At 36.8% G+C, this 27,726-nt stretch overlaps 1 protein-coding gene across 3 annotated transcripts in view; it reads right to left on the bottom strand.

The window, feature by feature from the left end:
* Nucleotides 1-14,382: 14,382 nt before the first annotated feature.
* Nucleotides 14,383-27,726, bottom strand: part of vav3b (vav 3 guanine nucleotide exchange factor b) — a 49,154-nt gene continuing 35,810 nt past the window's right edge. For all 3 annotated transcript variants that reach the window (XM_079611653.1, XM_079611654.1, XM_079611655.1), the window contains exons 21-27: nt 27,292-27,357; nt 26,141-26,175; nt 25,919-26,035; nt 25,020-25,107; nt 23,194-23,302; nt 18,355-18,503; nt 14,383-16,368 (exon numbers count right to left, since the gene is read on the bottom strand). In XM_079611653.1, the coding sequence (XP_079467779.1) occupies nt 16,327-16,368; nt 18,355-18,503; nt 23,194-23,302; nt 25,020-25,107; nt 25,919-26,035; nt 26,141-26,175; nt 27,292-27,357 (606 nt within the window). In that variant the 3' untranslated portion in view covers nt 14,383-16,326. The remainder of the gene's footprint in view (nt 16,369-18,354; nt 18,504-23,193; nt 23,303-25,019; nt 25,108-25,918; nt 26,036-26,140; nt 26,176-27,291; nt 27,358-27,726) is intronic.

Here is a 27,726-nt window from a genome sequence, read left to right as displayed (position 1 = left end):
CATTCATTGTCACTGTAATTAACACATTATTATTGTTTAATTATCTCTATTGTATTAATAATACTATTGTATTATTATTAGCTCGTAAAGGAATTATTAATGTGTTATTAGGAGTAAATAGTTCTCAGTTTAGATTAGCTCACAATTTTTTTTTTTAACTGCTTTAAACCAACATTTATAGACATTAATTATTTAAATATAAATATCATAAATATTTACAAATACATTAAACACACACACACACACGTTGGCATGTTGTTTACAGGAACTTTCCATTGGCTTAACAGTTTTTCTACTGTACAAACTCTATCCCCTTAACTTAATTTAACTGATGATATTTTCCCATTTTCTGTGACCTAATCTAAAGTGAGAACTATTTACAGTTAATAAGTTGTTAACAAAGCATAAATAAACATTATCTAACTCTCTACATGAGCTAATTAGACAACAATAATTTGTTTAATTTCAGTGAAAATGAGAACTCACTGTTTGTATAGCTATATTAATATATGAACAGTGTAGAGACTACAATATACAAACTATTCATTAACTACACTAATAGTTTGCAAATGATTTGTAAGTACTTTATTACTGTATATTTATAAAGTGTTACTCAAAAATGCATATGGATGAAAAACAGGTTCATTGTTTACGCTCGTTATGTCAGTTTTATGAAATCAGAATTTTAACATTATGGGCCTCATAGACAGATTACATTCACACCAAGATTAACCAATATACAGTAAGAACTGATATACATAAGGGATCATGAACACAGCCAGTCATTATCACACAATAAACCCTTCAGGGTGCTCAGGGTTTATTTTCCCATAGTTGACAGTATCAATATCCTGCAGGTGTGATGGCAACTTACCAAATTAAAACATTGCAATACTGTTATTAATACTTTTATTCAACAATGATGCATTCAATTGATGATCAAAATTGACAGGAAAGTAATTTATAATGTTACAACAGGTTTCTATTGTATTAAGAAAATATGAAGCAGCACAACTGTTTTTAACACTGCAATAATACGAAATGTTTCTTGAGCAGCAACTCATCATATTAGAATGATTTCTGAAGGATCATGTGACACTGAAGACTGGAGTAATGTTGCTGAAAATTCCGCTTTGCATCACAGGAATAAATTACTCTAACAAAATTGTTATTAAAATATTATAATATTTAAAAAAATATGTATTTGAGTTCAACAGCTAATTTGAGATCAAATATATACAATCTTTAGCTCTATTTTAAATGATTTCTCTTTGTGTCTCTTACTGGCATGAGGAAAATGATTGGATGAATTGTGTTTAATGTAGCCATCGATTGGTTAATATTCATGTAGCACAGGTCAAGCTTTTGGGGATGCATGAACTGGTAAAACAACTAGTAAAAACTTCACGTTTAATGCAATAATAATAATATTAATAATGCAATGCCTTTGGATAAGTGTTTGCCAAATGCATAAATGTAAATGACACTATTACTCAGTAGCTGGTACTCTAGAGTCAAGGCACATTTTCTGACATAGTTCAAATTTCAACTGAAATCTATTCATAAAAATAGTAGTAACAGGGCTTGATCTAAGGGCACGGCAATAAAAGTATTCCAGCAGAGACTGAAATCAAATGTAAATCACAAACCGAATGAGTAAAAGAGGTGTGTTGACGAAATATGGATTGGAGAATGTCACTCACTGCGAGGCATAACACGCAGCCGTGATACGGCAATCATTTTCAAGTCCACGCTGGGCACTTAAATGGAAATGAAGTCATTCTGTGTCTGTGACACACGTGGAAAGCGGGTCTGAGGCTGGATAGATTACATTAGTGAGATTAGGCCTCTTCATTTCAATCAAATCAAATCCTCCATTGCCCTTGATCTTAATAACTTTTCTCCCAAAAGACAAGTATGAGTGAAGATGTCATTTTATATTGAGGAATAACTGCCATGTCCATTTACTCCTTTGTAAATTCCATTGATGATTAGGTCCAGGTTGGCCATTTTTGTTCGACTCATTTCGTTCAGCTTAATAGATGCGGTCAAATAATTAGAAACACTTTGCACTTCCAAGATGGAAATTTAAGATTGGTCAGATAAATGAGTATAAACATTGCACCCCCCATAAAAAAAAAAAAAAACCCAAGCTGTACTGCATCTCATTAGGTTTGAAAGCAAATGCAGTCGGAATGCTAATGAGTTTGTAATGAGACTGAATGCACACTCCCTCCAGCAAACTACCACCTCTATTTTTGATGGACATCAGGGGTCAATGAGGGCCCATGCCGTTCCTCATTCCTCATACTTTACAATAATAACAGGATGCTCTTTAGAAAACAGCTTCTTTTTCCACCGAGACTATTGTTATACATTTTAGCAGCTATTTTTACACAATGCGTCCCTGATTGTGCACTTCGAAAGCTCTGCATACTAAAAAGGTGAAACAATTCGACGACTTTCCCTCAAGCTGTGAATGAATCTTGAGGCTATTATTTGTCACCTGTTGGAAACAAAACGGCGTGACTGAGTATATACATTCAAACTCCAGACAAATAACGTTACACTACTATTTCGAAACGCCTCAGAGACTGTGGGATCTCTTTCAGTATGGTCTTTATAACATCACTCTGGGATCCTCAATGGCTTACAAAACTAATGGCTCGTTCTCAAGGTCCTATTTTTCAAAGCGCAGAACAGCATGAGGAGCTTCCCACTTGAGACTGTCCCTGACAATGTTACTAGGCCAAGATGTCCCACACCTGAGATGAGAGAGAACATGAGGTACATTTTAGCAAGGCTGTAAAACATATTTTTTATGCCTTCCTGCTTCTCCTCCAACTTTTTTTTTACAACTTTTAAAGGTTATAGTGTATCAAGAATGAGTGGGCATTTGATGGATGATTATTGAAGCACAATGTTTTTTTAAAGTACAGGAGACTCCGAGTAGATAACACAACACTGCCGTAAAACATTATGCCCTTTTTTTCTCCAGGATGTGGCCTGTTTACTGAGAATGATGCTCTCCTGAGAGTAATGGCCACATCCATCTCTGAGGAACAGGACTGTAATGCCTTATTCAAAGCAGGTTGTGGCACTTTGCGAAGGCAGCTGCTCACTTACACTTTTTGGAGTAAAAACCAGCTTATGAGAGATGTAGTTCACTTTTTCTCTTATGGCATATACAGTGGGGTCCAAAAAGTCTCAGACCAGTAGTGAAAAAGCTTCTGTTTTCTAATTTATTATTATTAATAATAATAATAAATATAGACATAGTATTTCGTAAATTTGTGCTTCAGCAAAGAAAGTATTTGTACAAATGAGTTCAAGTGGTAAATGTCACAAATTTACTTGATTAAGGACCTATGGAAAAAATTATGGAAAAAAATCATATTCATGTCATAACATTTATGTTTTTGAAAGAAGTCTCTATATATGCTCTTCAAGGCTGCATTTGTTTGATAAAAATACAGAAAAAACTGTAAAATTGTGAAATATTATTACAATTTAAAATAATTGTTTTCTGACTGAATATATTTCAAAATGTGATTTATTCCTGATGCAAAGCTGGATTTTCAGCATCATTACTCCAGTCTGCAGTATCCTTTATAATAGAATCATTATAAGCTGATTTTATGCTCAAGAAACATTTCTTATTTTTAGCAATGTTGAAAACAGTTGTGTTGCTTAATTTTTGGGGCGAAACTGTGGTGAAATTTTTTTTTTTCCAGAATTCTCTAATGAATAAATATTTTTTACCATTATAAATGTCGTACCACAGCACTTTACAATGACGTTTCATTTGTTAACATTACATAACGTAACATTATTAATTAACAAAAATTCATTAACTAATGCTAACAAATGAGACCTTATTGTAAAGTGTTACCTAAATAAAATAAAAAAATCAGATTTAAAAAAAAATCTTTCTGCAAACTTCTGACCGATGGTACATTTTTACATTTTTTAAAACTTTGAAACTTTTCCACCTTCACAAGAATAATGCTGAGTGCTCATTAGTGGTAGATTGTGTTGGTTTATGAAGAGATCAGTGCTGAGTGAGGCACATAGTGCTGATGGGATTTATTGAATTCTGCCACAGTCCGCATCATACAACACATAGGTAATTAAAGTGCCCCTATTATGCTTTTTCATATTACCTGTCACGCAGTGTGTAATATAGCTGTTTGTGAAGGTAAAATATCTCCAAAGATTTAAAGATCAAAGTGCACAACAAATAAAGTTTTATCTTCTAAAAGAAAGAATCGATTCTGAACTGCCTGAAACGAGTCGTCAGTAATTCCAGTCTCACTTCCTGTTACATTCAACAATGTCAAAAATGTACATAATGCCAGCCTATGGTCTTCGTTGGCTGCCCGTGAATGACGTCTACTTTTACTACCACTCTGTAGTTGTAGCTGAGGCCTGGAAGAGTTTGCTTTGTGTTGTCGACATGTCGAGAAGACGCTGTTTTCAGCGCTGTGAATCTACTTTGCATGCACTTCCAAAGAATTAGGACTCGTGCTGGAATTGATACGGAAAAACTGACATCGTTACTGTTCTTATCACTGTGAATACAAGTGCTGAGGAAGCCTCCGGAGCTGAAATTCAGATATGGTAATGAGTGTTTCGTTTCTAACATGCACTGTCAGCGGTTGACCAATCACAACAGACTGAGCCATCTGACCAATAAGAGCAGAGTAGGCTCACAGAAAGGAGGGGTTTAGCGAGACTTAATCTTCAAACTAACCATTTTTAGACTCTGAGAAATGAGGTGATGCTGCAATGTGCATTTATTTGAAAATGTCTTTTTTGACATTGGATGCATGTAAACCTATAGGAGACCTCCAAAACAAAATGAAGAACCTTTAAAATAGCTAAATATGGGCACTTTAAAACTTGATTAATCAACAGTTTAGTCATTGGTGACTTGCCAGTTAATTGTCTTTATGAAAAATATAAGGGGTATATGCCTGGTGAGCAACAATAACTGAATCCTGTTTTATTAAAAATTGATTCAGAAAATGGCCAGATTGTGGTTGTGATTCTTTAAATAGCCATAACAATGCACACATTTTTTTCTGTTTCAGTTTAATCTGGTTAGGTTTTGTTTAATCAGGTTACTTCCCATCCTGGTAAATCAATAAAGTGTAAATCTAAAAGGATTAACTCCAAATGTTGTAGTTGTATGTGGGGTGAGGGAGATGTGACACCGTTATACAATTTCCATTTAGGAGACAGTTTTAGGGTTTTATAAGCACTCTAGCCAGGGTCAAAGCCATTAGTGAGCGTCTGAGATCTTTTTTCATGTCTCTTGCACTGTATATTTCAGATGTTGGCACCCTTTCTTCTGTAATAAGGGAACATAATCAGATTGCAGCTGTTGTTGTGAAGGCAGCTACTACTGTGTTTTTCTGGCTCACCTCAGTGCTTAAGTGAAGGGCATACAGGGTCATACAGGTTCAGATAGTGAATGTTATACCTTAACCCCTAAAATACTAAATTGGGATAATAATGTTTATAACCAGGTGTTAAAGTTCGAATCGGAATGATCTGGAATGGCATCATCCCACCATTAAAACTTGGTGTTTTCTGCATAATTCCTTACTTTATTTTGTTCCTTACTTAACTATAAGGTACTTTGCAACATGCAAACTATCTCTTACTAGAGTATTAGTAGACTGTAGTAAACTTTCAGTAGACTGTTAGGTTAGGGTAAGGTGTTGGTTTCGAATAAGTTGACTCGTAGCTGCCAAGTTACTTATAGCAGATTATCTATTGGGGGACCAGCAAAATAAAGTGTTGACAAATATTAAGCAGACAGTCTACTAATACTCTAATGACAGTTAGTTGACATATAGCTGCAAAGTTACTTATAGTTAGTAGAATGTCTAAAGTGGACTATCGAAATAAAGTGTTTTTTCTGCGAAACTTGCAAATATTGCATTATCCCAGAGAGCAACATGTAGCAGATGTGGGCCGGATCTGGGCCAACACCAGCTAAGACCAGCAACGCTATTACATACTATAATAATGACAGACATGTCACAGTCTGACGTGTACATTTGACCGTAGTGATGCCTGATACTTTTCAGAACATCGTCATCAGTTTTACTGATTGATTACCAATTTAGATTAGTAGAAAAATGTCAAATGTGGAAAATGTTAATTGTGGGTTTTTAATTCAGGTTTTCTGCAAAACCACCAGAGGCTGCAAAAAGACATGTGACCATACACCACAGACATTTCGCAACAGCCCAGGATGGAAGGTTATATGCAATGATCTTGTTGGTTAGTACACACAATGAACAAGTAATCCGGTTTCAACTGCATTTAAGCACTATTGCATATAACAATGCTGCTGAACTAAAATAACCATATGGTTAGAAACCAAAAGGATGAAAGAATTCAGAACGCTTCGGTCTTAAAATGAGGACGAGACTACATTCTTCATCAACATCCGCCTTATCAGATATAATGAGTGCATTTGCATATAACCTTTATCTCAATGTGTAGCATGTTGATGGAGCCACGGTTGCTGCAAAATTACAATAAAGATAAAGAGAAGGCGAATGGAGACGTAGTGAAGAGTAGAAATGAAGATTGTAGGGTTCATTACAGTGCTTATTTATCACTGTAAACAAAGTCAAAGAGGGGGAACAAACCACCTGCATTTGAACAGGCATTATGCTTCTGAGCAAGTATAATGAGAGAGACCAATGGTAAAAATAAACAAATCGAAATCAGTGTTTCATTCCGTACTGAGATTGATGCCACTGGTTCAGGAGGATACTTGTGGTGAGTGGAGACATCTGGGGTTGTATTTAGCGATGATTCATCAAACGGGCATCACGAAGAGAGTTTGATTGACACGGCATCATTAATGCATAATGCAGAGCGCTTAGGTCACTCAGTCATCAAATATTCAGCAGTTAACACACGCACTAAGAAGTGAGTGTCACGAAAACATGCATTGTGTTCTAATTGAACTTTTGTGTTATGTGAAGACTGACTGAATATGAATACGTTTTGTTCAGTTATGTTGTATAATCACACAGAAAGCCACACTGGCCAGATCAAACTTTGATCAAATCGTCAAGCGACGCCAGAGTTATGAGTCTCGGCACTCCTGAAATGAATTTGAAAATGATTGATCGTTCAGCTGAAGTTCTGCTGTCTTACTGAGACCAGGGCTAGTTGTTACACAGGGATGCTGTTCCAAAGTCTCTTGTAAAATGTAGCTTGACTGAAGTTTTTGAGTCCAAAGTCCAATTACACACCCTGTAGTGGCTTTGCAGGATGGTTTCAAACATATAATTGAAAACTTTAGTTACTTATATAATGAGATTATAGGTGTATCGGTGTTCACATGACAAGTGGCTATTTTAAGTGTTATAACTTTATAGATTACAAAATTTGTTGGACAAAAATATACTGTACATTTGGTTTAAATTTTGCTCTTTCGTGATTTGTTTTGTGTTTCATAATGGCTTTATGGTTTCAATTTTGCTGAAAAGCCTACAGGCTGTTCACGTTGCACATTCTATTGTTAATAGAATGTTCCATTCAAGGTTAATATAAAATATGTTGTTGCTCATAGTTAGTTCATGTTAAGTAATACATTAACAAATGAGACAACTGTTACCCAAAATAATTATATATTCACTGGAATAAAAAGTTTGACATTTAGACTTTGTCAGCACATGTACATGTACAAAATGTACATTTACATATAAAGGCTTTCGCACAGAAATTACAATTGTATAAATATTGTGAAACCAAAAAGGATTGAAGCGCCCCTATTATGCCTTTTTGAATACCTTTCATGTAGTGTGTAATATAGCTGATTGTGAATGTAAAAGGTCTGCAAAGTTTTAAAGATCAAATAATCTTTAAATATTTATTTCTAAAAGAAATAATCGGTTCTGAACTGCTGAAACAAGTCATCAGCAATTCCAGCCTCATTTCCTGTTACATCCTGTTTTTTCAGCGCTTTATACAATACAGATTCTTCCAAAGCAGGTTTACAGTGATCAACAGGAAATTAAGGATTCAATGATGCAAACAACGTTTATTTCAGCTCTAAAAAGAAAAAAATGGTCATTATTCAGCTGAAGTCTGTTCAGTGTTGATTCAATCCCGTTATTAAGATCACCAAGTATTAAATTAGTTCAATTCGGCTATGAAGCAGTTCTGCAGAAAACAGTGATTTCATCGTCCAGCTCAGTTCAGGTCTCATTAAATAGTGTCAGTGCAGTCAGATCAATAATATTTTTGAATATTAAGTGTCCCCAAATAAGAAAGCCAGAGGCGATAGTGGCAAGGAACCCAAACTCCATCGGTGTCAGAATGGGAGAAAACCATGGGAGAAACCAGGCTCAGTCGGGGGGCCAGTTCTTCTCTGTGATTATGTCTGCATTACAAGTCAGAAGTCAGATTTTGGATTGGTGTAATTCAAATATTTCATCCAGCTCCTTCTTGAAAAAATCTAATTCACCACACCAATATGGAGACAAAGCCAGCCATATAGGGTCTGTGCAGAGGACTTGTCTGGTTCTCATTGTCTTTGCTGACTGCTGAGGATCTGTGCTGATAGCTGTCATGTCGACAAGGCCTTCACAGGGGATTGTCTAGATAGGTCTCTGCTGACATTCAGGGCTGCGTTTTGATCATGTCAAGGTGCAGGTCCACCATCTGATCTGGATACGGCCCGGATCCAGCTGACTACAGTAACCTCGGAAGATGGATGTAAAAAACAGACAGACTAGCAGATGCCATTCTTCTTACGATGTAACAAGTACATCGGATGTTGTGGGAAGTGTTCCTCGTTCCATCCTGTTGACAATTTATGCAGCCCAACAATTCTTTAATGGATTTGAATTTATAGAAATGTGATAGTGCGCTACAGTATATGTATGCTATAGGTTAAAGAGATTTTGATCAAGATTTAAACTGACAGAATGTGTCTGCCTCCCAAATAACAGGAAGACTGTTCCAGAGTTTAGGTGCTAAACAGGAAAAGGATCTACCTCCCGCAGTAGATTTTTTATATTCTAGGTATTATCAATTGGTCAGAATTTTGAGATCACAATAGACGTGAAGGACTATAATGCATTAAGAGCTTGCTCAAGTACTGATTTGCTAAACCATTTAGAGCTTTGTAAGTAATTAGCAAGATTTTAAAAGTTATGCCATGTTTAGTAGGGAGCCAATGCAATGTTGACAGAACTGTAGGTAACACTTTTGTTTAGGGTTCAATTCTCACTATTAACTAGTTGCTTATTTGCATACATATTACTAGGATATTGTTGGTTTATTAGTACTTATAAAGCACATATTAATGCCTTATTCTGCATGACCATATTCTACATCCCTTAATCTCACCTAACTCTTACTAACTATTAATAAGGAGTAATTAGTTTGAGGCAAAAGTCATAGTTAATAGTTAGAATTGGACCCAAATATAAAGTATGAACCCAGGCTAATATAGTCATACTTCCTGGTCCTAGTAAGAACTCTAGGTGCTGCATTTTGGACCAGCTGGAGTTTGTTTATCAGGCGTGCAGGGCAAACACCTAGTATAGCATTACAATAATCTAGCCTTAAGGTCATGAACGCATGAACTAACATTTTTGCAATTGTCATTGAGAGCATATGTCGTAATTTAGATACATTTTTAAGATAAAAAAATGTGGCTTTCAAATGAAAGATTGTTATCAAATAACACAACCAAAGGTTCTTATCTGACAATGAAGACGTAATAGAGCAAAAAAGTGGTTTCGGTGCAATAATTTAAACTGCAGTTTTTCCTGATTTTTTTTTTAAATATCAACTATGCATTCCGTTAGTTTTGTAAATTGGTATATTTTGTCAGGCTGCAAAGAAATATAGAGCTGAGTTTCATCAGCGTAACTGAAAACGAACACCATCTTTCCTAATGAAATCTTGCAAGAGTAGCATGTACAGTACAGGGTGAAAAGCAATGGTCCTAGTACTGAGCCTTGCGGTACTCCATACTGAACTTGTGATCGATATGATAGGCTGGCGGTAAGGAGGGCTTTTGAGAGACTGAATCTTCAAACGAACTGTATTCAGACTCTGATAAATGAGGTGTTGTGCAATGTATATTATGAGAAAATCTATTGTAGGTGACTTTCAAAACAAAGTTAGGAACCTTTAAAAAGAGCATAACAGGGGCACTTTAATTGGAAAGAAATATATGAAAATATGAATGCATTTAATTATAAGTTTTAGATAATAATATAATTGAAATATTTACTCCATAACAATGACACCTGGTACTGGGGGCTGAGGTGGGTCAGAGCTGCATATTTTATTGCCGTTTTAATATGCCATTGCACAGAACTTGGAGGTGGCTCAGAGACTTCATGTGACAGACTTAAACCTGCTGAATAAAAATGCCTTTACAAGATCACTAATCAATTGCCTGCCAAACAGCTTAGCCAATCATAAGCATTCTTGCTTGCTTATAAAATCCATTTAGCATATTCTGAATCTGTTAGTGACTCCAGCCCAGAATCTCTTTAGACGGTGCACTGCAACCACCCTCTGATATGCTAGCAAGGCATATCATAGCACTAGTTTGTATTTTAAATAGTACCTCAATGGCATAAGAAACATCTCCGGACTTAAATTGCAAATCACCTCCCCCGATCCCACCCCCACTAGCCCTCTGGAACAAATTATTTATGTATCACACCAACAGAGACTATAAATAATATATTGTGCCCCAGATCCCTGTGTCTGGAATGAAAGCATTTATCCTCTTTTGAAAACATGTAGTGGTATCAGAGCACAAGGGAGACTGTCTGCAAATGCAACAAGGGCTGAATCATATGGAGAAAGCCATAACATACAAATAACTTAAACACAAGTGTGTGTGTCTGTCTTGCTATGTTTGGAGTGAGAAAGAGGCCTGAAGGAAATATCTGGGTGTAGAAAAGAAGTGTGAAGACAGAATCAATAAAAGCAGATGGTGTGAAATGACACTTTCTTGATGTAGGGACATCCTGTCAAGTTCTGCTAACAGTGTGCAATAGAAGAAAGCCTGGGAAGAGCTTTGTGTTTACACTTTCTTAATAACCTGATCAGAAAACATTACAGGAAAAATCTTGAAATTACATTTTTAGTTATTTAAATAATAATACTATTGCTTTATTAAAACGAATTGATTTCTTAGTCTTGATAACTTTATCATGTATTCATCATTGGTGCTACATTACAAATGCCTTTTATGTATTTATTTTATTGTACGAAAACTATCCATTATTCATAAAAAATAATTATTACAAGTTCAAAACTATGATAATAAAGAGTGAAAAACAACATGAATATTTATTGTTTGAAAATTATGTGTATGCATTTTTAAAAAATAATGACTATGAAGGCAAATACTTCTATCAGGTATTGTATTTACATCGCTACAGTTAGTTCCAGTCTTTAAATATAATTGGCTGATAATTAGTCCACAGCACTGGGACTTCTCACTGTTTGTATCATTCCACTTGTCGGTGTTTGTGTTTTGTGCATTCTGGATTTTTCAGAGACTCTTTCTGCAGGTTACATTGTAATGGCAGCATAGTGGATTTTGACAAGTGAGTGACTCAATACATGTAAATCATTTGCAGCCCAATTGTTGTAAAAAATAAATAAAGCTGATTCGTTCAGAAAAGCCACTATACTGTTTGTTGTTCAGAGATGCAATGATTCTGTTTTGGCTTTGTTAGGAAGTACTTTAATTGATGGAGCAAAAGTATAAAAAAATACTGCGGTGATGGGAGAAACAAAGCTTTTTGAAACTCTAAATATATTAAACTGGTGGTCACAATGGTGTAAATGCAACATGAACACAGCCCGATCATTACTAAAGACACGAGATTCACAAAGATTTTGAAGCTTCATCCCAGCTAACAACGTTCTCAGGACTTCCCACTACATGCCCTCCATGCTTAAATTCTTCGAACAATTTATTCCCCAACGGATATTCCACTAAACCGTGCAAGTACATGCCAACTTAACCCTAAACCAAACCTAACAGTATAATTCTAATGAGTTAGACATGTAGTTGCAAAGTTAATAGAATATCGAAAGTGGACTATCCAAAGTGAAACCTCAGTTTTTGCGGTCAACTTCAGAGGAGCAACAGTTAAATATGTTAGTACTCAGAACCTCTTGAGGTTGGTTAATGCAAAAACTCAACTGCACTATGCACTTGCAATGCATTGTGAATTCTGTATAGGTTTAATGGAAGGTGTATTACAAAGTGCAAAGCCCAAAGGGGCAGTGAGTGCATGAGGACACCCGTCCTCACTCACTCCAAGGTTGGATCGGGGGAGGGGGGATTCATTGTGGTCCACTCAGGGTTTGTTCCCTTCAACAGCTTTGATCCGCAAGTGTTTAATTACTCAATAGTGCTGATGAAGTCATTGAGGCGCTCAATCTCCGTCCTTCCTATCAGACATACAGGGGCTTTATTGAGTTTCCCTCACACTCTCCTCATCTACAGTTGCTGAATTGGTAAAGACAGTGTGGTGAGGTAAGTCACACCCATATAACACATAACTCTTCACCCGTTCCTGTCTCTTATTCAACACCAAGAGGTGACACTTTCAGGTCATAAGATTGAGGGATGCTCTCTCTCTCTCTCTCTCTCTCGCTTCCTCTGAAGTCTCCTGCTGTCAGTTCGCAGCTTTCAGAAGTAGAGAGAGATAGACCTGCTTCCATCCTCTGGCAAACAAGGCTGGCCATCAATCATTTCTGCTCTCACCTCATGGCTCTTTCTCAACATGCCTCAGGTTAAATCTCCACCACTGTTCCTACTCAGCTCCTACTGTCCTAAGATGAATTAAGAGCTTTATTGGGAATTATAGTGACAAGTACACTGGAATCCCGAAAAAGAATGAAAACAATAAAACATATCCTCCAGTTTGTTAGGAAACATATTGAGGAAAAAAACACATGACATTTAAAGTCGACACGAAATCAAAATTGACCCTATTTACTTTGTTAGCGCATATATTAGTCTTGTGGTGAACAATTAATCCATGCAAGTTAATACACAGAATTATTTTTTTTGCCGTGGTAATCTTTAATCAAAATCTGAAAAGTTACTTCCGGTCTGGAATGGCGTTCCTTTTCTGATGACGTCAGTTTGACCACTCCCCTCAAACTGTTAGAGATGGAGAGGAGGAACGCTAAAGTAAAACCCTGCCCTCTGTTCAATATTCCCTTTTCCCATGGAAATGTGTCACAACAATGGAGAAAAGTCGTTTGCAACTTCCAGTTCACGCGGACTTTAAATAAAAGCCCAGTTACAACATTTGTTGATATTTAGGAAAAGTGACATGCTTTACTAGGTGGTGGTACTACCTTTAGCAGACTTTTTTTTTTTAAGTAGCCTATAGATTATGATAAAAAAAAATTTTTGCTCAATCTTTGCCACTTAAACTTCACCAATAATAACTTGATTATTTAAACAATTGTAGATTGTTGTAATTCTTAACAGGACAGTAATAAACAGCTAAAGTTAAAGTCTTTGTTATGGATTGAGAGTTATCGTACATTAGGCTGTCAACTTGAAAATCATTTAGATTTTTTTAAGCATCTTTGTTAAAAATGTTGATATTACCAGCCAGATAAAACAACTAACCCCACAAAAGTCATAAAATCCATTGCTAACACTTACTCTTTGTGCTGTGGTTTTCCCTCCAAAAATGATGTCACTTCCTGGAGGATGATGTCATTGAGGAAGTGGCTTCAATGTATTATTAAAGGGATACACACATATATCAGAATGAAAAGGACACAAGGGAAAACACAATATTCCCAAGAATTGTTTTCTTTTGTTGTAAAATTGTTATTAGAGAAAGGAGAAAATGAAGAAAAAATTTAATACATCTTATAATTAATGTGACTTCTATCATTTACACCTTTATCAAGTTTTGTATTTACTATTTTGTATCAGTTGATATTTTTATAAGTTTATTATATTACAGCTTATATGATGGGCACATGACAATATCCTGCATAGCAGTCATGTTAATGTATTGAAGTCTAATGATTTGTGTGCATTTAAAGTTGGAAGGAAAATGATCAAAGGAAAGGACTTTTTATAAAAGTACCATGTTTAGAAATATAGAAAACGGTCACTTGTTGCCAAGCGCCAAAAGTAGCATAAACTTGGCCATAACTTTATAAGGAAATGCAACATAATACAGAATATCAGAAGTTTATTTTTACCATGAGAACTGTGTGCCAGGACAAATATTCAATAACACTCAACTCAAATAAATAAATACAAATATATAAGGGAAAATAATCTATAAAGAAAATAAAAACATCTAAATAATGCCACTGTAATGGTTTATTAAAAAATATTTTAATAAAAGTAATACAAAATACAGTTTCATGGCCATTCAGAATTTATATCCAGTAAATTGTCAACAAAAAAAAGTAACATTTGGACCCTGTATACATCTATAAAAAAATCACTTGCTAAACAGTGTGGAAAAAAACAATAATTTACATTTATTCTTATGAAAACCAGACAACACGAACTGTTAGGTGCATTAAGAAACAGGCGAATGACTGCAATTATTTATTCAACATTTACAACAGCAGTGAAAAGGACATTTCTGTAAATATAGTTTTAGAAAAGACATGACCTGGATTTTAGCATTTAAAGCAGCTTGAAACAAATGTGTGTCCATTTAGAGAGCAAGTTACTTTGCAAAGACCTTACAAAAAAATGTTTTAAACAAAAGTTAATCTGGGCTGAAAGTCCTTCAAGGGAAGCTGATATATCTAATACAGTGCAAAAATACTATTTTCAGTGTTTTTATCTTGTTCTTGTTCCCAGTAAAAACATCTAAACATCCTTAAAACAAGATAAACTTACCTGAGAAGAAAAATGACACAATATTAAGACTTTTTTTCAGAGGAAGTACCTTGGATATACACTACTGTTTACACAGTATACACTAAAGTTTGGGGTCGATAAGGTTTTTAATGTTTTTGAAAGAAGCCTCTTCTGCTCAACAAGGCTGCATTTATTTGATCAAAAATTATAAAAATTATAATTGAAAATAACTGTTTTACATTTTTTAAATATAATTCATCCCTGTGATGTCAAAACTGAATTTTCTCGTCAGAGACTGACACGGAAGAGAAGAAATGGCTGAATAAATTTGTTATTTTTGTTTTGTTTTTGTGCGCACAAGAAGTATTCTCGTAATTCATAACAATAAGGTTAAACCACTAGTCACATGGACTATTTTACCAATGTCTTTACTACCTTCCTGGGCCTTGAAAGTGGTAATAACATTGCATAGGGTCTATAGGGAGGTCAGAAAGCTCTCGGATTTCATCAAAAATATCTTCATTTGTGTTCAGAAGATATAAAAGTAAATCCTATAAACCCCAAACTTCCATTGGCAGACTTTTTCTAACCGTACTTTAATTTTCATACTTCCATTTTTTGCTGTGTCCAGCATTCTAGTCCCCATTGCAAACCCTGTAATGTCTTTCAGTTGCATGAACAGAGAACGTCAGTCCCAAATCAGTGCCAACATTCTGCTCGGGAGCACCTGAGGTTCAGAAACAGACAGAGCGATGACTGATCACAGTGCAGTGAGATGGATATCGCACTGAACGGCAGGCCTCCTGTCACCGCGCAGCGCCCCGAGCGCACCGAGAGAGCACTGCTGCTAAGTGTTATCAGGGCTGAAGAGGGAGGAAGGCTTCGTGACAGCAGCGCGCTCCATCTCGCCCCAGCCAAACTTTGCAGAGTCAGACGGGCGGATGAATTCATCAATTATAGCACAAGGTGAGCTGAAAGCACCGCGTAAAGGTCGCCGAGTGGAGGGGGGAAAAAACGGCCAGCTCAGGGCTTTTCTCTCTGCGTGCCACTCCTGAGTTTATGGGAGGTCCGGCGTAGCACAGAAATGGAGTTTAAATTTTAAACAGGCAGAGAGAGGGGGGGACCCCAGGCCCTGTGTGAAGATTTCAGGAGGTGACAGGGTGAGAGGGAGGGAAGGAGTGAGAGAAAAAGATGTCTGGACTGAATGTGGATCAGCGAGGGACATTCATAACTAATTAAACAGTCAAAGCCGACGGGGCCTCAGATGCATCACGCTGCAGGTCTCAACCGCAGTCCACCGCATCCCATTAGAGGAGGATGATAATTGCTGTGTTTGTGGTGCTTCGCTCAAGTAAGTGTGCATTATTCACCATTACATTTCTTGTGCACCGCCAACAGGTGCCTTATCACTGTCACAGCACAGCGAGGATGACTTCCTGCACTGGTCACTCCTCTTCCTCCACATAGGTTGAAGGGAACCATCCCACCTGTAATTTATAAAGCACCCGTAAACCTCACTTAAGAGTAACAGAGCATATCTCTTCATCCTAGGTGAGCAGTTTGAGAGCTCTTGTGTGTCAGATCTGCTACTGACATGTGCAGAAGAATCATTAAAAGTCATTGTCATCACCTCCTGTTAATCATCTCTCTCGTTAACGCACTCGAGCGCGTGGAATGAAGGAAAGTGAATCGAAAACGGCTTGAGGAATGATTCAGGTGTCTTGGAGAGTCAAGATCTGTGATATTGCTGGGCTAAACTTCAGTTTCAATCTCAAATTTCAATCATGTTGTCACACCTCTATATTGCTGTGTCATTTGGTTGTGTCCAATTGCTTTCAGAACTGGGGTACATTCGCAAAATGCTTTTACCTTTAATGCGGGTACTACATTTAACTCGGAACTACCGAAAGCTGTTTATCACGACAAAATATAGCATATGTAAATCAATAGAGAACTGTATTGGTTAATCTATTTCATAATTAATATGGATAAATTAGATAAAATATAATTGAATTCCATTTAAAAATATAAAATATATTATTATAAAAATAAAGTCGTTACTCCAGAGTTTAGTGTCACATGATCCTTCAGAAATCATTCTAATATGGGACCCTGGATCACAAAACCAGTCACAAGTCGCACGGGTATATTTGTGGCAATAGCCAACAATACATTGTATGGGTCAAAATGACCGATTTTTCTTTTATATGGACAACTTTAAGGGCGATTTTCTCAATGTTTTTATTTTTTTTCACCCTCAGATTCCAGATGTACAAATAGTTGTATCTTGGCCAAATATTGGCATATCCTAACAAACCATACATAAATGGAAAGCTTATTTATTCAGCTTTCGGTTGATGTATAACTGTCAATTAAAAAAAAAATGTTTTGTAAAAGGTTTTGTGGTCCAGGGTCACATATGATGATTTGCTGAAAACAGTTGTTCTCCTTAATATGTTTGAGGAAGCTGACACTTTTTTTTCAGGATTCTTTGATGAATATAAAGTTCAAAATAACAGCATTTATCGGTTAACGTTATAAATGTTTATAAATGAATTAAAACTCAAAAATGACAGTAATGCGTCTCGTTTAATATTAATTTCTTAATAAAAAATCGTACTGACCCCAAACTTTTGAACACTAGGGTACATATAAATTATTAGAAAATAAGAATATTATTTAAAAAAATATTGATATGAAATGATATAATGATATTTTTTATGAAAATGTGTAGATCTGACTAATGATGTATGTAACTATAACAGAATACAGCTACTCTCTTTACAGCAAGGTTCCATTTGTTAACACAGTTAAACACAATAGATCATAAACCATCTTGTTTATCATTCTAACAGTATTATTAAAACACAATATTAAAATAGTCTAACAACTCATCAACGGCCTATATCACGATTCTTAACTATGCTGAATATATAATTCTGTTGTTGTTCTGTAAAACTGTATTTTTTCGCTGCTATGTGCCTAGCAGTTCCCTTTTGAGCACCCATGAACTGTGATTTGCATGGAAGGGTAAGAGTTCAGTTTACATGATGTGGAAGATCCGAGAAAAAAGCTGAAAATATGAAGCACCAGTACTAAAGCAGTTCACTAGAGGTTTTGGTGTTTTTAAATGTGCAGTAAGTGATTTCTGAGAAACACTGTTGATATTTGAAATCATCCCAAACAAACACAGGTTTCCAGCGCTAGAAAGCTTTTCCAAAATGAATGCGATTCCCAAAACTTTTGCCTGTTCCAATTATATTCCTCTGACCTTATATTTTCTTATATTCTTCATTTATAATGTCTCTCAGCCATCTCTCTTTCTACAGTCTTTCTTCAAATCTCTCTCTTGCTCTCTCTGTCCTCCCCCACCCAACTGCTGATTGGCTACAAGTGTGTTGTGGTGCTCAGCCCAATCCACTTTCAACAGCATTTCTCAGTAAATAAAGGTGTTTAAGAGTGTTTTCACTTACCCGGCCATTGACTTCACCCTTCCACCATCCATTGGTACACTTAATATAGATCTTCACCAGGTCGCCCACCTGCAGAGAGAGCTCCCGAGTATCCTTGGAGCTAAAATCATATCGTGCCAGTGCAATGCCAAGCACTCTCGGGGTCAAAACTGAGGGAGAGGGGATAAAAGACAAAAACAAGTTGTTAAAAAAAGGATAAGAGTGAGAGACACAAATGTTTTCACAAGACATGCCAAGTAGGACAAAACGTGTGAACGTGCAACAAGATGATTGGAGATTTGGAGCAAAAACGGGGCACAAATGGCGTTGCATCATACAGTACATACTCACTCAGACATTTTCACACACAAAAGAGCTGAAGCAAACACAGGGAGAAAAGACTGAGATGGCTGGAGGGGGAAATGAATAAGACAGGTGGCTGATAGCTGTACCTGACCAGAAGGGTGAGGGGGAGGGAGGAACAAAACTGTAGCTGGGACTCAAAACGGAAAGCCCACACAGCACTGGAGCTTAGGATCCAAGCCGAAGCAGAGCGAAGAAAATAAGAACACAAAAAACCCAGAGACATTTTCAACAAAACAAACATAAACAAGCTAATATCAAGAACTCCACACAGCACTGGGCGAATGAACACACTCCTTGAAATATGCCAGTCTTGAGAAATTCACACAAGAAAATATTTAGGAAAATGTCTCAGTGTTTTACGATTTGATCCAATATTTATTATGATATTAATTTCATCATAATTGGGGAAGGAAATGCATTCCACATTTGTTAGACATCAAAAATGAATGTAAACATAATTTGTTTGTTTAGTTAACTCCACAGAGTAAGCTACCTTTTAATGTAGGGCTTTATTTTTTTTAAATTCTGTTGTCAATTGTATTATTTGAAAAATGGATACATGAATTAATATACATTTATCGTCAAAAATTGTGTCTAATGAAATTAATTCATAAAACAATATTTTATATAAATGTATATTTTTGTGTAAAACACAACTTGTATACTGTATTGTATACATTTATAGTATAGAATATTGAAAACTATTGCCCAGTCCTATTTTGGACCCCATTGACTTTTATTGTATGGGCAAAAAAGCACTGAGACATTTCTCAAAATGTCTACTTTCATGTTTCACAGAAGAAAGAAAGTTAAAGAGGATTGGAAAGACATGTGAGTGAGTAAATGATCACAGAAAAGACCAAAATCTGGACTACTTCGGCCATATGGACTACTATTATGGACTACTTATTAAACTATTGGGGCAGAGGTGGCTGGGATATAAAAACAGAAGAAAAAGTCATAGAGGTTTGGAATTTCATGAGCAACCCATTCCTATATTTTTCAAGATTTTCTCTAGGTGTTGTGATAGCTTTTGCCAAGTGCGTGTTCCTGGCCCTGTCACTGGCGCAGCTGTGATACCGTTCATACAGAGCACGAGTCCTGTTACCATCTGAACGCCCATCTGAGCATCCAGGACTTTCTAATATGTAAACTAGCAAACGTCAAATCCACAATATGTTTGCCTTCCTGCTTTGCATCTCCTCTGGGGGGGAACGAAGCAGTAGATGATGAGCCAACTACTTTTTCCTGTGACACTAACACTCAGAAATCATGCAGCTATTCACACGTTCGATATCTATGCAGGATTGAAACCGATGCGATATCTGTATTGCAAATAACTTTTCTCACATTAGTGTATAAAACCCAACACTGGTATCTCCCTTTGTGTTCAACGTGTTTACCAAACACTCTGCGCCTGCAGACGTGTCAGCGCACACACGACCACTGATCTGTTGGCGCATTTGTACGTGTTTTGGTTTGCGGCACATCAGCGAGAGCGATCTCCCAGGATGCATCAAGGGCCTGGATTTAATGCTGCGGTTTGTGAACGGATGTGTTTTCGAGATTGGCAGTCGAGTATAAACACCTCTAATAAGCCGAGGATGCTGACGGAAAAAGGACAAACAGAACAGAGAAACCCCCAATTCACAATCCCCACAATCCCCACAATCCCGTTCTTTATATCAACAGAGCTGTGCTCGTTCGCTAAGCCTTTTTCTACGAGACACATCTCTCTCTGTTCAATAAAGCTGACTTTCCATGTCTCCACTAGTTGCCCTTTCATTTCTCAGTGCAGGGACTGTTTTTGTTTTTCCTTCAACTGCGAGAGAGAAAATCAGCCAAGTCCCCACAGGTGAGGGGAAGCTTAGCATCCATCATGGCTTTTTCCTGTAACTCAAACCAAACTGTCATGTCGTGTCAGGGAGATTGCCGGTGCTACTCGGGTCTTGTTTAGCAGAGTCCTCTCTCTCGCTGCGTCGCCTGAAGCAGGAGCTGCAGAGCCAGACACAAACAGCCTTTTTCCTGCTGCCAGGTGCCGAGTGTGTACGGCTCGCTTCACAGCATCTGTCTGTCTCTTTGAGGAGCCATCTTGGGCAATGAGAGCTGGAGTAAAGACGTACGTTTTTCCCATGAAAGCAACACGTGTGCACGCACACTTTACATTTTCACCCGACGACCAGCATGCCAAGTGTTCAACATTTATATTTAATCAAAAGAGTCAGAGAGGTGTCAGGACATAGCTAAAAATACCTCCTGAGCGCAAACTATGCCTCCTGCCATTAAAAGAGGACCTTTCTGAAGTTCACACAGGCAATGATTTTAATCGCTGGAGGTCGACAGGCTGCTAGAACACGTTCCCGCTTCTGGATGAAGTTCCTGCGTAACTGGCCGTAACTCTCAGACTCTCAGTCTTTCTGTTGTGGCAACTAATCTAAAGACTAACGTTCTGCAAGGGTCATTTTGTACAGTATGTTTGCATATAAATTAAAGCAGTGCTTAAAGTAGTACTTAGAATGTTACAGTACTGCACTTTCTTTAATTCAATCTTTTTATAATTGAAAAAGTACCTTTTCTGTACGTGTGCAAAGATTAATCATACAGAAACAGTGAAATCCCTTACAGAGCGATAACCTGAACCTGACCTCCTTCTTTCGTGCACTCTATAGTAGAGGTCAACTGATAAGGATTTTTTGATGCCCAATGCAGATACAGAGCAGGGTGGCCGATGACGAATATACAGTAAAGCACAAACACAAACACACATATATATATATATATCCATAAATACATGCTGATACATTACTGCAGTCTTCAGTGTCACATGATCTGACAGAAATCATTCCAATATGCTAATGTCCTGCTCAATAAACATTTATTATCCTGTATCTAATTCAAATGATCCCTTTCCTGTTCTCTAAAAAGGTTTTATAAGATGTGAATGGATGGCTCAGTTCCTTTATCTGGAGCAAGCGCAGACCAAGGCTGAAATTCTCTGCAATACAACTACCAGGGTCGATGGGAGGACTGGATTTGCTTAATATCAAGCTTTACCAGTGGCCTGCTGGTAAATGTTTATCATCTAAGGTATGTTTCTGATTGGGTTGCTCTTGATAACTCTTCTACGTGGTTGTACCTTGAACAATCATTGTCAAAACTTCCCCTTGTAGATTTGTTGTTTTAAAAAAAATATATATATATATATATTGGAGAGTTGTGATAACCCTGTAACTGTAAATGCACTTGAGGCATTGGAGGGCTGTTTGTCATTTCGAGGGAAGAACTAAGTTGACACCTGATCTCACACCAATTATGAACTATCCGGGCTTCCCTCCAGGTACAGGCAGATCTGGGAGGTTTAGATTTTGGGTGAACCAAGGTACAGTATCAGTCAGCTTAGGACGTGTTTGATACAGAGGGTTTGATGTCGTTTGAAGAGTTAATACAGCGGTATCAATTATTAAAGCAGGACTTTTTTGAGTTTTTTACCAATTGAAAAACTATAGTCTGAAAGATACCTCATAATGTAATACAGTAACAGAAGTCAGCCTCCTTTAAAAAACCCACTATTTCAGACAGTCAGTGAGGGAGTCTGTGTTACTACTGTATGTTACATATACAATGTTACTAATGCTACATCTGAGGTAAATGTAGTTCTGAATTCTAGACTTGCTTTGAAAGGGAACTTTTTGTATCTATAAGTGAAGAAGTATCTATAAGGGAAGTATTTGGAAATATGCTAAATCTATTTTGGCATGTAATCGTGCTAAGGCTATACGGTTCAAAATTGTACATATGATGCACATTTCACCAAACCATAGACAAGCATTTAACAATAAACCTTTCACCTCTATGCCTTAAGTGCAAAACACAAATTGATACACTCACTCACTGTCTTTGGTCATGTAATCAGTTATAAATATATTGGGCCAAGATAGTTTCTGAAATGAGCAATATCTTTGGAGTTAGTATTGGATACTTTATTTTTTATACTTAACCTTGGTTTGCCTGATAAAGCTTTGATTTTATCAAAAGAAAAAAAGACTTTATAATCTTCTTACATTTGAAGCTAGGAAAAAATATATTACTTAGGTGGATAAGTGACAACCCTCCAGGTTGGCACAAGATTTTGATGGAACTAATCCCACTGGAATATTTAATTTATCTATTAATGGTCAGCCAGGGCAGTTTTTTAGTGTCTGGAAGCCCTATATCAATAATCTAGGGACTGAATTGTCAACTAATCTGCTCAAGGGTTCTCCCATTCATGTGCCTCAAGTGAGTTTATAATGGTTTTGAGCTTGTAATATACTTCATTTATATATTTAATTATGTTTACCTTTATTTATTTACCTTGATCACTTATTTTTTACTCTTTTACCTGAAAATAAATTCTGGTCTCTTCATAACTGCAAGTCGCTGTCAGTGTGAACAGGGCTAAGAGACTAATGTCATCATATAATGAGTTAATCTGAAGGAAATGTAGATACTAACCAGCAGTTCTGAGTCCACTACTGAGCTCCTTATACGGCATCTGCAGAGTCGTGTCCAGTGTACGGAAACCCTCTTTCAGAGAGTGCTCTTTGTAATATTCAACCAGTCCCTGGACAGAAACATCACACGTTTAAAAGCTTATTATAGGGATTCTCAAAGTTTTTTGCCAGCTAAAATGATATTTTAAGTTAATATTTCAAATATGTAACAACACATCTGCATATTCACGGTTCTCTGATTTCGGTTAATGGTTAAAATCCACGTAGCAGGGCTCGTACTTTTTTACTTGGCACCACAATTTATAAATATTAAACTATTCCTTTTATTTAAAAACAACACACGTTTTGTAGAGAAATGAATGTGGTATCAATGCACTGATCATGATTTTTCATTCCCAATTCCATTTAGTTTTTTTACGAGCAAATTGTCCAATTACGATACCGGCTGCCGATTTTTGTCTTTGTTTAAGCAAATGTATCAGTTGTTTATTTGCTCTATAAAAGGCCAAACTGCCCTTAAAAATAAATAAATAAAAACATCTGTAGCCATATGAAATTAGAGGCAACCACTGCATTTTAATCACGATCCAAACAAAGATGCAACACACAAATGTAGCATGAGCAGTTGTTGTGATTTAAATTAGATTGCATAATTTCAAGACATAGACCAAATACAGAATGGTCTGACTTTAGCTTTGTGAAATGAGGTTGCATAAGACACACCTGCACAAAACAAATACAGATGGACTGAAAGAAAATGCAAATTCACCCTCGGAAGACTATTCTGAAGACAGTCAGTTTCCTTCAGGGATACATTCATATAAACCCCCACCCCAATTTAATATTTATGTTTTTCTTCTTATATTTCGAGCCTCACGGACAGTGATATCCAGCTGTGTTCTCTGCTGTGAGACAGTGCTCTCCTCTTTCCGCCCGTGTTCAGCGTGTCCCATATCTCTGGCCAGTGTTAACGTCCTGTTAACAGACTTCGTAGTATTTTCACACAAATTACATTTTGGGAAATGACTGCAATGCAGTTTTGTGCAAGTCCAGAATAGAGATAAGCCCAATTGAAACTATAAACCGGCCGCTTGCGAATTGCGATCGTGTTTTTGAAGAACAAACAGGCAGTGTCCGATTTTGGTCGACCAGTGCATTTGTAGAAAAAAGGTCGCACCACAACAATTATTTGCACTTAATTGTTGCACAATTTTTTTTAAGTCGCACAGATTCAATTTCGGGATCACATGCGACCAAAATGGTGGATATTTCCAGCCTTGTGTAGGCAAAATAAAAAAAAATGTGAGATTTTCTTAATGGAACAGCTAAAATTTCTTATAAATGCTCACAGTTAAAAGGATCTGTATCTAGCTACACTTACAAAAACATACGTATATGGTTTTATGGATGTGTACCATGACACTACTATGTATTCTTTGATGTACCCTGCAGTACCATGCTATATGAATTGGTAACCATTCAGTATGGAATACATCAACGCTTTACCATCCTTGTTACATGCTGTCACCACAGTCTTTTGTGATAAGGGAAAACTTTATCATTTGAAAAGAAAATGTAACAAGGTTGCAGTAGTATTGGTGTCTCTAATGGATTAATAGCTGGACCCATGTTATTAATTATGCTAATGAAATACAGGATTATGCAGATCAGCAAATGTTCTGGGTTTACGATAAAAAAAGCTCAGGTCTCTGCAGCACAGATAGCGACAATGAATTATAGCACCCTACATATGTATTCATACGGTTATGATAAATAGAGCGAATCCTGATGAAGACCATTGCTTCTGTGCAACTCAAACCCACTTACTAATACAGTCTTGAACGTCCTGCTTTCAGCAATGTAGAAGAAGCCCTCCTTAGTGAGGATCTTAATGTGCTTCACATCGTTGTTGTACCTGCAGATGGCAGAGAATCATTGTAACCATTCCAGGATTGTCAGTACTTCCACTTCCACTTTATCTCAAAGGAGATTTCCCTGGGAATGGGCTGATAAACAAAAGTTAAGCCAAAGCATATATTTTTATTTATGGAGCACATTAAAAACCAGTGCATACTAAAATGCTTTAAATGTACAATTAAAACACTTTTAACACCTAAGATAGGAAAGTTCACCCCAAAAAAAGAACATGAGGGCGAGTAAATCATTTTCATTTTTGGATGAACTATCCCTTTAATTCTGGATCTAAAGATGTCATGAGCAGAAGTAGTAATGTCCAGCGGCATGTTATTCCATGACCTTGGACCAGCTACAGAAAAACCACAATCCCTTTAAAGTTTAAATGTGAGCTTCCTATAACATAAGGATGTGGAATTGTTCTGTCAGTCTCTGACCGCAGGTCAACACACCCACAGGGCCTAAAGCCCCACATAAAGAGGACAAAATGCTTTGACAGAGAACCTGTGATTGGTTTAAGCATGAGACAAGCAACTATAAAATGTTCAGAGGTAATAAAGCCCACACTGCGCATGTAGTGTGATAACTCACTGACCACATCCATGCTACACAATGAGCTGTAAGCAAATGCGTGATGCATTATGTATTGGGTTGCATCTAGGGAAAAGCATGAAGAAAGCTAAGCTTTGCATGCAAACGAATGTTTCGTGCAAGAACCTCATCGACCATCCGTCACGCCAATTTTATGCGCAATAAAAACACGCTTGAGCGATCAAATAAACAGTATGAAGCGGTATAATAGCTAGACGTACTTGATGCTGAGGGCGTACTCTCTGCTCTCCCGGCTCCTGTATCGCACCAGGTAGGTGCTGTTCTCTCTGTCCATGAGCTCGGACTCTGCGTGGTGCCTCTCTATGGGCCCAGCGAACCTGCTCGCACAAGCCAACGTGCATATGGCTCAGCACATGTGGTCATGCAGGCTATTTTATGTCATGTGGATATTGGAGCAAATGTGGTTAAACATTTAGACTTACCAGGGTTGGGCTGAATAGTCGACTGTCCTGGGTACCTGAGCATGGGACACATTACAAACAATGTCATGCATATACACTACCAATTATACCCATTTATGGTGACAAATTAGTTTGGTTGACAAATATAATTTATTAGTATTATTATTACTTTTATATATTTTTGAATGGATAGTGAATCTATCTATCTATCTATCTATCTATCTATCTATCTATCTATCTATCTATCTATCTATCTATCTATCCATCCATTATCTATCTATCTATCCATCCATTATCTATCTATCTATCTATCCATCCATCCATCCATTATCTATCTATCCATCCATCCATCCATTATCTATTCATCCATCCATCCATCCATCCATCCATCCATCCATCCATCCATCCATCCATCCATCCATCCATCCATCCATACATACAGTGTGATTCTATTGTGGATTCTATCCATCCATTATCTATCTATCTATCCATCCATCCATCCATCCATCCATCCATCCATCCATCCATCCATCCATCCATCCATCCAGTGTGTATGGCATGTTGGTCAGGACATTTTTGTATTTATAATATTAAGTGAAACTCTCCATATATTCAGTTTCATTTCATATATATTTGTTCCATTACATATACAGTAATTAGTTTCATTCCATACATATATTCAGTTTCATTCCATTACATATATTAAGAGTTTCATTCCATATACTCAAACTTCATATTATAAATACAATAATTTACTGAACGTCATACCCTAAGTGTATATATATATAAAAATTGTAGACAAACATAAATCCATATATATTTATATTTTATACATTACTCCAGTAATGTAATCCTATTACGCCAGTCTTCAGTGTCACACGATCCTTCATAATTCATTTTAATATGCTGTTTTGGTGCTCAAGATTTTATTTTACTTTATCAATGTTGAAAACAGTTGTGCTGCTCAATTTTGTTGTTGTTGTTGAAATCGTGATAAACAATTTTCCACAAGATTTTTTGATGACTAAAAAGTTTAATATAACAGCATTTATTTGAAAAAGAAATCCTTTGGAACAATGTAGAAAAAAATAATTAAATAAAAAAAACTGGATAAAATTTCAAATCAACAGGATTAAAATGATTGTGCAAGTCATCCAAATATGCATACTTACACATGGGCAGGGCTTGACTGCATCACTTGGAAAGAAGCCGGTCTCTTGCGTTGTCAGGATTTTGCCCTGCCAGGAAGTGTGGTTGTTAATTGCATTATATTTGCCTTGAGGCGATGCTCGCCCCTCCCTTTTGCTTTAATAAATCTAAGACAATTAGCTCACAACAAGCAGTGAATCTCATTTAGAGCCACAGTTAATTACTGTTCAGCCCCTACCCACGGTTAAACTCCGTTACGCATCAGAATGAAAGCATCACCTAATGCTGAATAATCATACAGCTTCCACAGCAGAACCTCGTGAATCATGACACTCGCCAATAAGCCGTTGTTTAATATTGCTGCTCCGAGCTTTATTTGGATTTATGAATTACATTAGACTCGAGTTTCATATTATGTCCTCACGCAAAAGATTGTATTGAGCAATCGCAGGCCGGAT

Source organism: Phoxinus phoxinus (assembly GCF_949152265.1).
Source record: "Phoxinus phoxinus genome assembly, chromosome: 5".
NCBI classification, from domain to species: Eukaryota; Metazoa; Chordata; class Actinopteri; order Cypriniformes; family Leuciscidae; genus Phoxinus; species Phoxinus phoxinus.
Note: the sequence above shows the minus strand (reverse complement) of the source record. Positions and strands in the feature narration are given on the sequence as shown.